At 40.0% G+C, this 15,546-nt stretch overlaps 1 protein-coding gene across 3 annotated transcripts in view; it reads right to left on the bottom strand.

Moving 5' to 3' along the window:
* pcsk5b (proprotein convertase subtilisin/kexin type 5b) overlaps nt 1-15,546 on the bottom strand; it is an 81,010-nt gene that overhangs the window by 23,498 nt on the left and 41,966 nt on the right. For all 3 annotated transcript variants that reach the window (XM_040031579.1, XM_040031577.1, XM_040031576.1), the window contains exons 12-18: nt 13,949-14,137; nt 10,098-10,234; nt 9,503-9,622; nt 9,176-9,278; nt 5,243-5,436; nt 2,713-2,797; nt 44-147 (exon numbers count right to left, since the gene is read on the bottom strand). In XM_040031579.1, the coding sequence (XP_039887513.1) occupies nt 44-147; nt 2,713-2,797; nt 5,243-5,436; nt 9,176-9,278; nt 9,503-9,622; nt 10,098-10,234; nt 13,949-14,137 (932 nt within the window). The remainder of the gene's footprint in view (nt 1-43; nt 148-2,712; nt 2,798-5,242; nt 5,437-9,175; nt 9,279-9,502; nt 9,623-10,097; nt 10,235-13,948; nt 14,138-15,546) is intronic.

Below are 15,546 nucleotides of genomic sequence, written 5' to 3'. Positions count from 1 at the left end.
TACTGCATATTACAAATGTAATCCTGCAAGCATTGCTTCCTACCTGCGCAGGTGGCACAGGCCCGATGACATGGTTCGCAGGTCCTTCTGTGGCCATTGTAGTAAGTCCCGGCGTCACAGGTCATCTGACACTTGTTTGCCTGAAGGCTGGAAAGTGAAGCGAAACAAGGCACTCGTAACTTTAAAGTAAAACCAGAAAATCCTGCAGTAAAATCACCGGACATTAAAAAGCCTCATGTTTTCCTTTGTGTGGATGCAGTGTGCATCAAAACAACATGCTTCTGACTTTTGCATTGATTTTAGAGGTGGCAGATGGTGGAGAAGAGGTCAGATATGTAGCAGGTTTGGAGGTTACAAAGTCGGCTCTGTGAAGTCACAGTGAGGACAGGTTGGTGAGCTTTGCTAAGCTGAAAAACAGCTGGTCCGCGTTAGCTTAGGTTTCCCAGAAACAATTTCGTCTGGTCCCGTCTTCCTCTCCGACTCCTAACTGAGCATTAATGGTGGACTAAGTGGAAGAGGAGAGACTATGTGTGTCTGCGCGTGTGTGTGTGTGTGTTTCTGTGGTCTCTGAGGCGTTCAGAGGAAATTATGGCCTACAAGTGTCCCTCCCCACCTCCACCTCTGGCAACACTATGCACTTAAAAGTTGGGTTCAAGACCACAGTATGTTTAAACACTTCACAAGTGTTTCTTTCCTGACCTAGCTGGAATTCCAGCACTTTAGAAACTATCCTCAGTCAGGTCAAATGCAGCTGGGTCATTTTGAAGAGGCTCCTGTGGAAGTGGCCAAATGATGAACTGAACCATGTCTCAATGGCTGGCTAAACGGTTCAGATCATAGCCTCTTCAAAGTAAGGATTACAACGCAAAACAGATCCTCTTCCTTTGGGTCTCCACATTACACAAGCTTATGTGGGCTTTAATAAGCCACTGACCACACTGGATAACTATCAGTTTACTCAATATGGATCCCAAGTGGATAAAAGTTGGGAAACCCTCGTTTCACCGGTTCACTGTACAAACCACAAAGTATACAATGTTCTGGAATAAAATGGCAGCACTTCTGCAGCATTACAGTCAATGAACACAAAAGGTTTTTATCCTGGAACCACAACAGTGATATTTGGGGGGGAAATCTACGTCAAATTTTATGTTCAAGGCTTATCAAAGCACAAAGCCCTTCATATGATACATATTGTAGAAGCGGTCCATGTATAATGAACCACAACCCACTTGCGGTTCAGGAGTTAAAGCGAGTTGTCCAATAATCACAGCAGTTCAGTGGCTGTTCCTGTTGAAGCATCACTGAGCAAGAGTGTAAGAACGGGTGAAAAAGCTTTAACTGAGCAGTGTGTTTGAGACCAGCTAGTTTGTACGATTTTCTGACCACATTTAAATGTGAATGTTATATAAACAGACTCAACGATGGTGAAAAAAAAAACATCCAACTGTTTGCAATGAGGGGCAAAATTTGGAGGTTTTCAGACCAATCTTTTCCTGTTGCAGTTCCTTATACATTAAAACCTGATTAGTCAGATGATAATTTAAAAGCACTTAAGACAGAAGTTGAGTCCTGTTTACTTTCTGACCGTCATGCAACTGACCATTTTCTAAAAGAAGTTGATGTTCACATCTGATTGTCAGAGATTCTCACAAAACATCACAACACTCTCCTACTGCCCAACATCTTACAGCCAAAACACGGCCGTCACGAAAAATGCAAGGCAGGATTTCTTGTAATTTAAGTCGTTTTTAGGAATAGTTCTCCTGGTTTCTTGAAGGACATTTAAAGCTCTTCTTTGGATGTTGGCTGGCATTTGTTCTATTCTCTGTCGAGATGATCCCATACTGTTTCATTACTGTGTTTTTCTCTACACAGCTAACCTTTTACTGCACTGGCAGTGTGTTTGGGATCATTGTCATGCTGAAAAATTCATTTTCTGCCAATCAGATGCTTTACACTTCGTATTGCATTGTGAGTCAAAATCTGATGCTAGTCCATGTTTGAAATTAAATCAGTTTTGATAAGATCTCCAGCAATGAAAATGCATCAATGTCACCATGTTTTATAGATGGCTGTAGACATTTGTGTCCTACCTCTCTCTAGGCATCCTCCATACATATTGGCAACAATCTGAAGCAAAAAGTTAATTGGATTCATCACCCCATAAACCACTGATTTCGAATCCAGTTCTTGTGTAATATGTCATACCTGGCTGGTTAAAAAAACTTGGCTTCTTGACAGCCACCCTTCCACTCAGACCAATTCCAATGAGGCTACAGTAAACTGTAGACGGATCGACTTGTAACGCCGTTATTTGTAACGCCGTTATTCCCATCACTGCTCATAGGTCAATATTAGGTGGCTTTAAACAACAACAACAATCATTCTTCTGAAAATGGTCAGTACAAGGCCTGGACTGATGAGTGAGAAAGCAGCCATTATCCAAAGAAAAACTGAAACACCTTCAGAGAGCCTGGAGAACTATTACTGAAAAAAGACAGTAGGCCTCCTGTGAAGCAAGACGTAAAGGAATGGTGGGTGGTCTAACACGAACACATTTTGCACAATGCTACATTGACTTTTCATATGCACCTCTTTCACGTGATGACTAAAAAAGTTCAAGGCTGTGCTGTTTGTGAAAATGATTAATGCTTTAAACTATAATCAGTGACTCTAGTCAGGAATTGCTCAACGTGGCACCCATCTTACCTCATCCCAGGTTTACATTCTGTGCAGATATTGGAGGCTGTACACTTCTTACAGTTCTCCTGACATCGCCTAAAAATGTTGGAATCTGGAAGACACACAGTGCGCGAGTCATACACAGCACATAATAGGAACCAGAAGTCTGGTTGCATTAAAAAAAAAAAAAAACAGCAGGGGAATAGAGGCGAAAGAGTGATGAAGAGTATCAGATGGAGTCGAATGTGTGAGGAAGACCAGCGAGTAAAGTTATGAGAGAATATGGAGAAGAAGAGGCAAAAAGGACAAAAAAGGAAAAAAAAAAAAAAAAGAGGAGGAAATCGAGATAGCAAGATGAGGGGTGAAAGGTTCTGTGGGGCTGAAAGAAGATTATAGTGTTGAGGGAGGATGGGAATCTAGATGAATATTTCAAAAGGCAGACTAAAGTCAATGACACGCTTTGACACAAAGCACATGGACTCCTCTGTAGCAATGGTGACTGCCAAAAAGTTATGCTAATAACATGTTTTATCATTCCCTGAAAGGACGAGGAGACTGTAAGTAAGAATGCTGGTTGGATTTTTTGGATTTTTAGGAATCCTTACAGGATGAAGGAAGGACATGGGCAGGCTACGGACTGGTTTCCAAGAAAAGTTGGACGATATGTTGTTGTGGCATTTTGGCTCAGAGCTGTAGGTGAACATTAGAGTGTAATTTGGCTCATCAATCAACATAAATTCTTTAGAAATTGTAGGGTTTTTAAAATGGGTATAAAAACCATCTGCTGCTGATTTCTACCCTTCTCCATGTTATATCAGGGTTTCTTGAATATTTTTGCATTTTAAACAATTCACAAAATGATTAATGATTAGAAAAGATTTAGTGAAACCACAATAAATAGTACAATCCTGGTCAAACGCTTTGTCATTTAGTATATATATGCACTAATTTTAACATCAATAGCACAGCGAGCCTATCTTACATTGGTTTATCCGTGATATGGTAACAAAATAATGTCAACGTTGCTGTCAGAATGTTAAAAAGAAAATAAACTCCAGTTTTCTTATTTAAAAAAAAACAACAACCAAAAAACCCTCGGCTATGCTGCCATTCCAAAAGGGAAAATGTACCCACTACATCTTGGCCTGTTAAAATGTTATGATTAAACTTGCATCAGAATATCTCAGATCTGCAGCCAGAGACTCTCAGAGCTGCCAGGGCTTACACACTATCCTGGCAAATACAAAGACATAATTATAATATATACATAGTGTCAGTCTCTCATTTCTGGTTTGTTTTTATTTAAAAAAAAAAAAAAAAAAAAAAAAAAAAAAACACTGGCAAAAATTCTGAACCCGTAACGCACATACTTTCTGTGAATACTACTGCACTACTGAATACTTTACATGCCAGAATTTAACACAGGAAGAAAAAAAAAGAAAGGAAAAATGATCGTAAACCTAATCCAAGCATAATCTTCCTGCAGATCTGCTTTATTTCATGTTTTATTCCACTTTAATTTGACGTAGCCAAACTGTTCACTACCACAAACTTTTCAGTTCAGCTTGAATCAGCAAGTGCATTACAATAAACAAGCGGCTAGACATTACCTCAAGGGTACAATGGCATCATTCTGGTGTGGTGAATGAAAGCAGACTGGTGATAGTTACTGCTAAGGGTGGAGGTTTTTAGAAACCTCCTCCACCATTTACAAATGGCAGTGTATTTCTCTACAGTGTTAATCTAAGGAACTTCAGGCACAGATGATTATGCAGTGGACACGGAGAATAACAGTGAGATTTTGGCATTTTAAGAAAACAAGTGCACAACAGAAACACAACTGAAGTCCCAAGAAACTTATAACAAAACTGTGTGACAGCCTGTAAATAAGAAATGCACAGCCACCGTGATGTGACTAATTGGTTTAAAAAAAAACCTGACGTTTTGAAACCGAGTGAAGCATAGATCTGAGTGAGAAACAGTAATATACTATAACACATTCCCTGCTTCTCGTTTATGTTACTCTAATGTTTATTCGGGGCGTTCGTGGCTCAAAGAGTTGGCAGTTCATCTTGTAATCAGAAGGTTGCCAGTTCAAGCCCCAGCTCTGACAGTCTCGGTCGTTGTGTCCTTGGGCAAGACACTTCACCTACTGGTGTTGGCCAGAGGGGCCGATGGCGCGATATGGCAGCCTCGCTTCTGTCAGTCTGCCCCAGGGCAGCTGTGGCTACAACTGTAGCTTGCCTCCACCAGTGTGTGAATGTGAGAGTGAATGAATAGCAGAATTGTAAAGCGCTTTGAGGGCCCTGAAAAGCGCTATATAAATGCAATCCATTATTATTATTATTATTCTACGAAACAAACATTGTGCTTTCTTAAATAAAATCTAAAACTAGCGACTGAGACCATAAACCCGTCAGGATGTTTTTTTACTTAGGGAGTCGCCCCCTGTTGGCTGTCAAAAAATATGCAGGATATGGCACTTCTGCAGTAGCTTTACTTTTCAGACCCAGAGGTTAGCCATGACAAACCCGGTGTGACCTGCGGGGAAACCTACCGCTATCGAGGTAGAAGCCGTCAGGACAGTTGGCGACGCACGTGTGGGAGCCCTCGATGAGGTTAAAACCACTCCTGCATGTGGTGCACTGGTCACTACGACTACCAACACAGGTCTCACAAGAGGAGGAGCACTTCTTGCAACGTTTCCTATCATCACGGAAAAATCCACTGGGGCACTCCGATACACACATCCTGGAAAGGGAAGTCATTGAAGACAGAAAAAAAAGTATTTACATTTAGAGCATTAGGATAACCTCCTTGAGATGGAACATGTAATTTTGGAGGTTTTGAAGACAAATATAAAGACAACAAAAAAAAGGTGAGGGAGAAAAAAAAAAAATTACAACCTTATACAAAGGTTGTAATTTTCAGATTGATTAGTCAACGCTGCGCAAAATAAGTGAACAGTTAGACTCGGAAACATGTTTATGCAAGTTTAACACTCAGGTGGAGCTCAAAACATCAAAGCTTTTTTTAAAAGAACTTCTTTGGCAGTTTCCTAAATTAATCTCTTTTATACTTGATCTTTAATGCTGTGTGAATTGTACATTTGAGTTTGTAACTTTGAACCATGCACAATAGTGTAACCGAGTTGATGTTGAGCAACCCTTGGAAATAGAGAAGCTTATTATTATTATTTATATATATCTATATCTATATAGATATATCTATCTCTATATCTATCTCTATATATACTATATATATATATATATATATATATATTTTTTTTTTTTTTTTTTTTTTTTTTTGGGGGGGGGGGGTTGTGTTTTCCTTTTCCTTTGTTTGACTAAGTTATTATTTACAGGTCATATAGTTTGTACTTCCACTTAACTGTTGCTCTTTAACATCTTATAAGTGTCTGATTTGCAAGGGAGGGCGATTGACTGTTATACAATAATTTAGCTGCCCTGGACGTTTCCTTTGCTGTGGAAGTACTCCAATTTCTGTATGTAATTTTGAAACGCAATAAAGATATTGTTGGAAAAAAAAGAACTTCTTTGGATACAAAACAGGAAGACTTAGTATAAAAAAATGAAGAATGAAAAAAAGGTGTCATGAAAGCATGTAAAAAAATATATAGCACATTTTTCTTAAAGATTTATTGAGGCTGTAGTTTCCTCTGAAGGGCAGCGTTCTTCAGCAGCAGACCAGTGAAGACCAAATCAAAACCAAAGACCGAAATGTAAAAAATAAATAAATACACAATCTCTGCAGCAAATATGATCTAAAATGAAATAAAATATCTGGGAAGTAATGCAAAAATAAATGTGTGCGTGCAGGTTTTACACAACGAACAGGCCAACATCTACTGAATAACTTCACAGCTCCTTAGCACCCCATCATTTTAACCCGAGCTCACACCCTGAAGTAATGACCTCCATAGAGCTAAAGAGCAAAAAAAACCCACACACACGCGTGCACCTTCTGCCAAAAAACACACACTGCACGTTTGTAAGTACAAAAGACATGCTTTTATCCTCCAACTTAAATACATGCCTGGTTTGCTGAAATGGTTATATAAAAAGAAAAAAAATATCTTTTGTAACGACAGTATGTACTGTAGTGTAACCTCTAAACCCAGGACACCAATTAAAACTTCAAACTTCAAACCTTATTTTTTCTCCGACACACTGATCAAACATGTAGAAGACAATAGAAGGGAACTTTGAAGTTCAAACCTGAATTTCGGCAAGAAATTTGGAAAACCAAAAAGGGTGCGCATTCAAAATGTTGGCCCCCTGTGCATGCCAACAAAGCTAACAGATCTAAATTCAAATGTATACTTTATAAACGGTTACAAATATTTGCATATTATTATCCCTCAACAAACACTGATAGTTCTCTCAGAACCTAAGAAAATGTTTTTAAAATGTAATCGATTACTATTTACAAGCTGATAGTTTACCCTGAGAATCAAACTCAAAAATACATAAAAAGAAATTCCAAAGACCCCCACATCCTTTGGTGTATGTGAAGCATCAAACACGCATGTAGGGATGTAATTATCTGATGACTAGACGCTGCTGCCACCCCTCCTCCTTCCTCCAATCTTCATTCATCAATTGCTCCCTGTGGTGGCAGAAAAGGGCAGCACACCTCTAAAGTGAGCTAATGATAAGGCAGCACCTAAGCTTGCACATTCTCATGCACCTGCATCGGCCTGTCTTTTATTAGACCAGAGACAGGCCGACACAAAGGCAATTACTACAGACTTTGATCCCGGGGGCAAGCACAAAATGTAGACACATGCACAAATTTACAGTCACACACGGGCTTGTATACACACAATTAAGAAGGGGAAAGGACAAACAGGACACACCGTGACTGACAGCGTTTCTCTTATCAGACTGACGTGGTGTAATTAATCAGGCCACCATCAGGAAAGTTTCCAAGCTCACCATGTAACAGTCTCCTTATATAAAGCACAGTGCAGTGCAAAGCTTCCAAAAACTCAGTAGCCAGTTCTCAGTTCTTGTTTTTCTCTCTCAGATTTACTTGTCAAAACGTAGAAACACTCTTTTTCTGGATTCACATGAAAATAAATAAATAAAATGCACTAAAAATAAACGCAGATGTTAAATTTCTGTAGGTTTCCTAATGATCAAACCCAATCACACAAAACAGGCTGGCGAACAGATGTTTCTCTGAGGTAGGTAAACAACTGAAATGTTGCCTTCGGCTGGTTAAGTCTACAGATCGAGGGATTTGTATGCACCAATGTTCACTTTACCTTTGGAAAACTATCTGATTGAAAGCCCCTCAGCTAATATTGATCCGTCTGCTCATTGGACCTCTTACTCCTAAAAACGATCAAAAGACGAAGCAACTGCTGGGCCAGACATGGGTTTTCCATGTGTTGCCTTTAAACTAACAAAGGAGAGAGAAAAAATGGCTCTGTTGGAGTTCATTAAACAAGATTTTTTTTTGGCATTGTGGGTCATAGGGTTTGAGCTGATCTAAGTAGTTCTAGCTCCTAATTCTACAACGAAGAACATAAAGGAATAAAAGTTTTGCCAGGACAATCATTCAATCATTTGTTTTTTAGTCTGCGATTTGTTTTGTTTATTCATGTGTTGAAATCTTTTATCTTCTTTGTTAAAAAAATCTAAGAAGAAAACCCAACAGTAAGGCACTTTTCCACTGCTCTCCTATTTAGCATGAGGTTGTTGCCACAGTGGATAGTTCGATACATCTGACTTAGCACAGATTTTATAGTGGCTGCCCTTCCACCCTCTATACTCTCATTTATCTGTGCTTGGGTCTGGCACTAGGAGCATACAAGCCCGTGAAGTCACTGAGGCTGGGTTCTTGTCTCCTCCCGGTCTCAAACCAGGGTTCTTTCACATTTAAGGAGAATGTATAACCAGACTATAACTAGATGGCAACCACTTGGGTCGAATCCATGAGTGCAAAGAGACACGTGTGGACATGTTGCACTCATCGGTGGAGACTTACTGCAACATGTAGCAAAGTATTTGCAAACCTTCACCAATTTGTCTGAGAGTGACTGCAGTCAAATACGGCTGACTGTGCAATCATCCATTTTTTTCCAAATTGCAAGGACTCTACTGTCCTAACAGACAGACAACCATTTACACCCAGATTGACACCTCAGCTAATTTAGAAATGTCACGTGATGCATGTGTTTGCACTGTGGGAGAAAGCTGGAGTACCCAGAGAAAACCTACATGTGGAGGGGGACAGCAACAGAGTCAACACAAAAAGTAAATCCCTATTCTGGACCCAGGACCTTCTTGCTGTGATGAGCCAGTACTACACAAGGCTAAAGCACACCATGTAAAGCTTTTCTGGCAGAAAGTCAAGTGGCGTAAAACAAAGAGTGATACAGTTCAATTCTGAAGGTTTGATTTTGAGTAGATGTATACAATCAAGGAGCAATATAACTTCTGACAATCTAAAGCAGTCTGACCTGGTGTTGTTCTTGAACTTGAGGAAGTAATGAAGGCAGTTAATGCAGTGGTGGGGTCCAGGACCCCAACAGCCATTCTCACTGCATTCAGAGTCACAGGGGCCTGGATTCAAATACAGAAAGAAAAAGGGGTTTCAAGTCTTATAGCCTCTTAAAATGATCTATTTTAACTGATTGCACTTCAAAAGTACCCTTAAATCACAAACTACAATACTAATATTTTGACACAACAGCAGGGAAGTAAAAAAAAAGGCAATGACAAAGATGTTACTAAAGGCTGCTATTGTCACCAACCCTTCTGTGGGCGGCAATGGATTTATCACTTACCAGGGTACTCCTCTGGGAATTCCTCATCAAGGTCTGCAAACTGAGGCTTATCTATGTGCCCAGTTGAGTACGGGTGCACAGAGGTGCCATACAGCACCAGTGACCACTCCTTTAGCTTGCCTGAAAAGACAAGATGACATTTATAAAAGTTATCCTAAACAGAGGTATTTCGTTCTCTCCTTGCGGTGGGTAAATGGGGATGTTCTCATATTTATATTGTAGAGTTACTGGTATAATCAGGTCACACTATAAACCCGACTACATTTTTACGCCCTGCATTTTCAGAAACCACCGCGAAACGTTTTAATGATACCCAAGGAAAGCTAGGTAGTTTATATGGCATTACAGTGACTGATGTAACAGCTTTTAAGAACCTACTACTCTTCATCTGAGACAGTAAATTAGTGGGTAATTTCAGTTACAAAATTCACGGCTTCCCGAGCAACATGCATGGCCCTGATGGCACTTTACCTATTCCAGAGAAAGTTAATGGCTCTTCTGCTTCTTCTGTTGCCATAACATAAAAATCAATGTAAAAAAAAAAAAAAATGAATACAACATGATTCAGTTAAAGAAACTATTCACACTGTCATACCAGGCACTTTCTGGCTGCGAAGTTGTGAAGGTGAGTCATAGATCTCTAGGACCCAGTCGCCAGCTGCCTTCTCTCCCCAGCAGTGGGTGGTCATAAACTCCCAGTTCTTAAAACCCTCCATGGAGTGATCAAACAACCTGTGCATCAGAAGTACACACAGTTACAAACACACAGACACTTATCGGATGAGGAAGTGTTTCAAACACTGCAAATACAAGAGCAAACAATCAAAGCCTTTAATGAGCTATGCGCAGTGTACAGTACTGAGATTTACTAGAGGTTAAGTAAACCTGTGAAAACTCTGAATTCTGATTGGTTGGAAGATGCTGATTCACTTTTTATGAGCAAAAACTGTTGATAAAGTGTTGTAAACATAAACTCAGTGGCCACTTTATTTGTTACACCTTGCTAGTACTGGATTGGACCTTCTTTTGCCATCGTGGCACAGATTCAACAAGCTGTTGGAAACATTCCTTAGAGATATTGGTCCATACTGACTGGATAGCATCACACAGATGCTGCTGATTGGTTGACTGATGTGAATCTCTTGTTCTACCACATGCCAAAGGTGTCCTGTTGGATTGAGGACCATTGAGGGCATTTGAGTGCAGTTAATACACTGTCACATAAAAGAAACTGGTTCAAGATGATTTATGCTTTGTGACACTATTCTGTTGTAAGCTGGATAGATGGTACGCTGTGGTCATAAACCAATAGGCATGTGGTGTTTAAATGATGCTCAGTTGGTACCCAGGGGTCCAAAGTATGCTAAGAACCTGAGGTTGAACCATTATTACAAAGCAGAACGATCCATTTTCATTCCAAATTCTGACCCTACTCTAAGTCAAAGATAAATTGAGACTCATCAGATCAGGCAACATTTTTCCAAATGTTGCCGACCAATCTACTGTTTTCCTATTTTGATCCAGCTTCAATTTCCCATTTTTATCTGACAGTAGTGGCGCACAGTGTGGTCTTCTGCTGCTGGAGCCCATATGCATCAAGGTTCAATGTGCTGTACATTCACAGATGCCCTTCTGCATACCATGGTTGTAACGAGTGGTTATTCGAGTTGCTGCTACCTTCCTATGACCTTAGGAAGGCAGTCCTCTCAAAGAGCTCCCACTCACTGGATATTTTCTCTTTTTCAGACCATTCTCTGTAAGCCCTAGAGATGGTTGCGTGGGAAAAATTCCAGATGATCAGATCAGTTTCTGAAATACTCAGACTGCCACAAACAACCATGCTACGGTCAAAGGCACCTTTATTCCCCATTCTGATGTTCAATTTGAACTTCAGCAGGTCGTCTTGCTCTTGTATACATGCCTAAATGCACCCAGTTGTCGCCATTTGATTGGCTGATATTCAATATTTGTCTTAACAAGCGGCTGAGCGGCTGTTCCTATTGAAGTGATATATTTGCCACTGTTCAACTGCAGGTAAACTGTAGATGGTAAACCCCAAGCTTCAGCTTGAGGTCTTAGAGCCAACAATAATGACCAAAGATGGGATAAATCCATGAATATATTACAGTTAAGTGATGAGGACTGTATGATGGGCTGAGGGTTGCTTTGCTTTTTGAAGGGAGAGCAGCTGTTTTTCACATAAACCACATGATTTTTTTTATTATCTTAACACATTCCCATCTGTTGTCAGTTGATCATATTTTTCCTAAATTAACCAGACAAACTGTGGGGAGTACTCCACAGCAGACCAATGAAAAAGAGGTCTTAGCTGACCTAAAGTCCGGCGATGAATTTAATAGAAAATAAACAGATGAGAGAATTAATAACTGAAGATCAGAAACAGTGTACTTCAGCCCATAGAAGTTGCAGATACTGCTGTTAGGTAAGGAGTTTAATTTGATTTTCATTCATATTCAAATTAATTTTCTTTTTAATAGAAATACTCTGGCACTGGCAGCTCTCTAAATGCATCATCATCATCACACAAACTTCAAGCTGTTCCTGTCTGTTGTGGCACTCGACTGCATGCTCTTTGGTTGTAGTAAGTGGACTTTGGACATATTCAGATAAACACGCAACTATATGAAAGGACGTGGCAGGCATGAGTCAGAAAAACTGGTGGATTGAGCAAGTTTTTTTCTGAAGAGTTTAAATTATACAACTGAGTCCTATAAGATCAACGAAGCTTCAAGCTATGTTGATCTTATAGGACTCAGATGTATAAGCTATAGAAGCTAATAGCTTCTATAGCTTATACACAAAATTGTTTACTCTGTGTTTTATGCTAAAGCAAAATGAATAAGTGGAATAAAGCCATTTTAAGCCTGTGCAAAGGAAGCCGTCTTACCTATGCATTCATTCATCGGTTATTTTAAGCTCCCGAACTTGTTCAGAACACTATTTCAGTGCATGAGCCGCAAGGTTATATTCCTACTTAGGAGCTGACTGATTGATTCTTGACTGATAGATATCAACTACCTTCTATAAAGTCTAACAGCTTTTTGGCAGTGCCGGTATTTTTTACAATGTTCTGTGAAATAACACAGCACTGTTCTGTGTTTTCTTCAAAACGACAGCACGTAAATTACTCATTTTGATGACAAGTGGCTATAGAAGCATCCAGCCCAACCTCTGGAGCTCAAATATAAAAAAAAATAACAATAATTTAAGAGAGTAATGCAATCACACTTAGCTTGTTCTAAACTTCAGAGGGCCTCCTTTCTTATTTGAAGTTCTTTCTTGAAGTGCTACTAACTTTTCCTTTGAAGAAAAAGTATCTCCACCAGTGTGTCATTTATCTGATTTACTCCACACAGCTAAAGCTAAAGGATATACAGCCAAAGACCCTGAGCACTGCAGTGTCTTGTTTTAGGTTCCTTATGGCTGAAGTTTTGGAGCCTCCTTTGTTGTGATGTCGCACACAGTAAAGAAGGTTTTTAGCCTGTTAAAGAGAACGGGGTCACAGTTGGCATTGCTGTAGACTCAACAACTTACGGCTGCTCCCTTATTCACAAGATATCACCACACAAGGTATCTCCACATGTTCTATTTGGGGGATTTTATGGAGGATGCCCTTCCTGACATAACCCCTTAAAATTCATGTAATATCTCAGAGGGCCCGGTGGCGCCCGTGTCCGGCAGCCTCGCCTCTGTCAGTGCGGCCCAGGGTGGCTGTGGCTACAATGTAGCTTGCCATCACCAGTGTGTGAATGGGTGGATGACTGGATGTGTAAAGCGCTTTGGGGTCCTTTGGGACTAGTAAAGCGCTATACAAATACAGACCATTTACCATCTAAGTGCCCGATGCCCTTGCCAGGATTTGTATTTGCACATGACGAGCAAGTATAGCCACCAAAACACAAGTTTGTGGTGCAGTTTCTCTCTTTAAGCTGGTTTGAAAAAAATCACACCAGAAGAAGCAGCAGCAGCTGGAAATGTTTAGGAGGAACCTACAGTACTGAATGGGCCAATCACAGATCCTATGGACTGTGTAATTACATTTCTAAAGAGGTGCACATTACGTTCAGCATATGGTTTCAGAAGGAATTGCAATTATTAGGTACCGATGTAGATTTATCGCTAACATATAAACTCCTGTTAGACTCCTCTGTCATGACAATATGCTTTATAAATAAATCTCTAACCCAAATATTAAACAGATTAAGGTCAGCTATTCTTCCTTAGATGGAACGGCACAAACCCGCTGGGCTACCAAAAATTATTCTCAAAGGCGTTGGTTTGGCAATGTATAATATACACATGCATGCATTTTTAAAAAAACTAAATTAAAAAAAATACATAAAAAGAAAGTGAAAAAAGTGATCTTTTATTTCAAGTTCATGAAGCTGAACCTTTGAAAAAGATCATTCACAGTAGCTTCTGTACCTGTTGGCAAGCAGCTGAGACTTTGTCCCTGAGGGTGAAGTCAGGTTGATTGACAGGTCCCCACGGCGAGGGTGTGTAATCGTGATGCGTACGACCACATGCTCCAGGTAGATCACGTGATGGTTGGGGTTGTCAGTGCATCCTGTCGCCTTGTACACGGACCGAACCACGTGCTCTGGACGGATGGTTCTGGAGGAAAACAGAGTGTAAACATCAAAAGAACCAACATGCTGCAGCACAGTTTAACCACTTTAAGTTTTTCAGAATCAGAAAACTTTGTTATTCCCAGAGGAAATGATGTGGTCACAGATGCTACAAAACAGCAAGGACAGCAGTGAACAAGTACCACTATCACAAAAAAGCTCCAATAAAAAAAATATACACAATATATAAAATAATAATATAAACTTGCAGCTGTGGTGTCTCTCTTACCATACTGACAGTTATTTTCTCTGCAAGGGATGTGCAGGATTTATCTGCCCAATATCACTCTACATGAACTGAGGCATTTTAAACCTTAGACTGTGGCCGTCTCCATAGCGATACGGCTCTAATTGCCATGACACAATTAATGTAATTATAAAGTTTCACTTCACTTCTTTTGATTTAACCTCCGAAAACCAAAGGGCATGCAAAAAAAGAGAGAGAGAAAAAAGTCCATATTAATATTTCTCATTTCTTGAACCTCACTCTGCCAAAGAAACCAAGAACCTGAACACGATAAGAAAGACAAAGAACATTATTTGTTCAGTCTGCTATGCACGGCTCAGCAGCAGAAAGCTCACCGAGCAGCCAACATAAACATCTAATGGCCCCTTGAATAACATCTGTGCTATGATTTAATAGAGCAGCGATACAGCACCAAAACCTGGACGAGTCCACAAGAGGGGACAATGAAAACCATCTTGCCAGCGCAACACTTTGGAGAAAAGGAGTCACACATGGAGCAGCTGAGCCAACTTAACACATCAGCTCACTGCTGCCAATGGATTACATGCAGCGTTTACTCACTGGAAACTAAAACATTACACTTTCTTCAAAACATTACAAAAATGAGTTACTAAAATAATTTCTTGCAGGCTGGAGGGGGTTGAGAGAACAGCCAGTGAGTTCTGTTGTTTGATTATATATTGGAAACTTTTTTGAAAGATTCAGTTTTAAGCGTTGCAATCACGACCACGACATTTTCTAGTTATGAAGCCATGCGCTACAGATGTTCATCTTTGCCAGTAAAATTGCCCCGAGGCAATTACAAACTAGCCCGTGATATCGAAAGCGATTCCAGGAGCGACACGTCCTCGCATTTGGCTCGAGAATTGATTGAGAACAACAGTAACAAACTGGCTTATTTCATTAATAAAAATAATCAGCTTTGGCTGTTCAGACCGTGTAATTAATGCTGGTCTGCTGATTATTAATTACTGCTAAAAAACATCAATTTGTTGTGACTGATGTGTTTGCAAAAGGCCAACACTGGCCACCAAGATGAAAGTAACGATTTCCGCTGAGAAATGCTGCTTAAATTACCCGAGCTGGTACGTTAAATTAATCTGTCTCACATCGGTTAGAGCGGTGAAGAAAGGAACGACGGCGATTTA

The sequence above is a fragment of the Simochromis diagramma genome, unplaced genomic scaffold (genome assembly GCF_900408965.1).
Source record: "Simochromis diagramma unplaced genomic scaffold, fSimDia1.1 OVJJ01000284.1, whole genome shotgun sequence".
Taxonomy (NCBI): Eukaryota; Metazoa; Chordata; class Actinopteri; order Cichliformes; family Cichlidae; genus Simochromis; species Simochromis diagramma.
The sequence above is the reverse complement of the archived record's forward strand: the minus strand, read 5'-3'. Positions and strand labels throughout refer to the sequence as shown.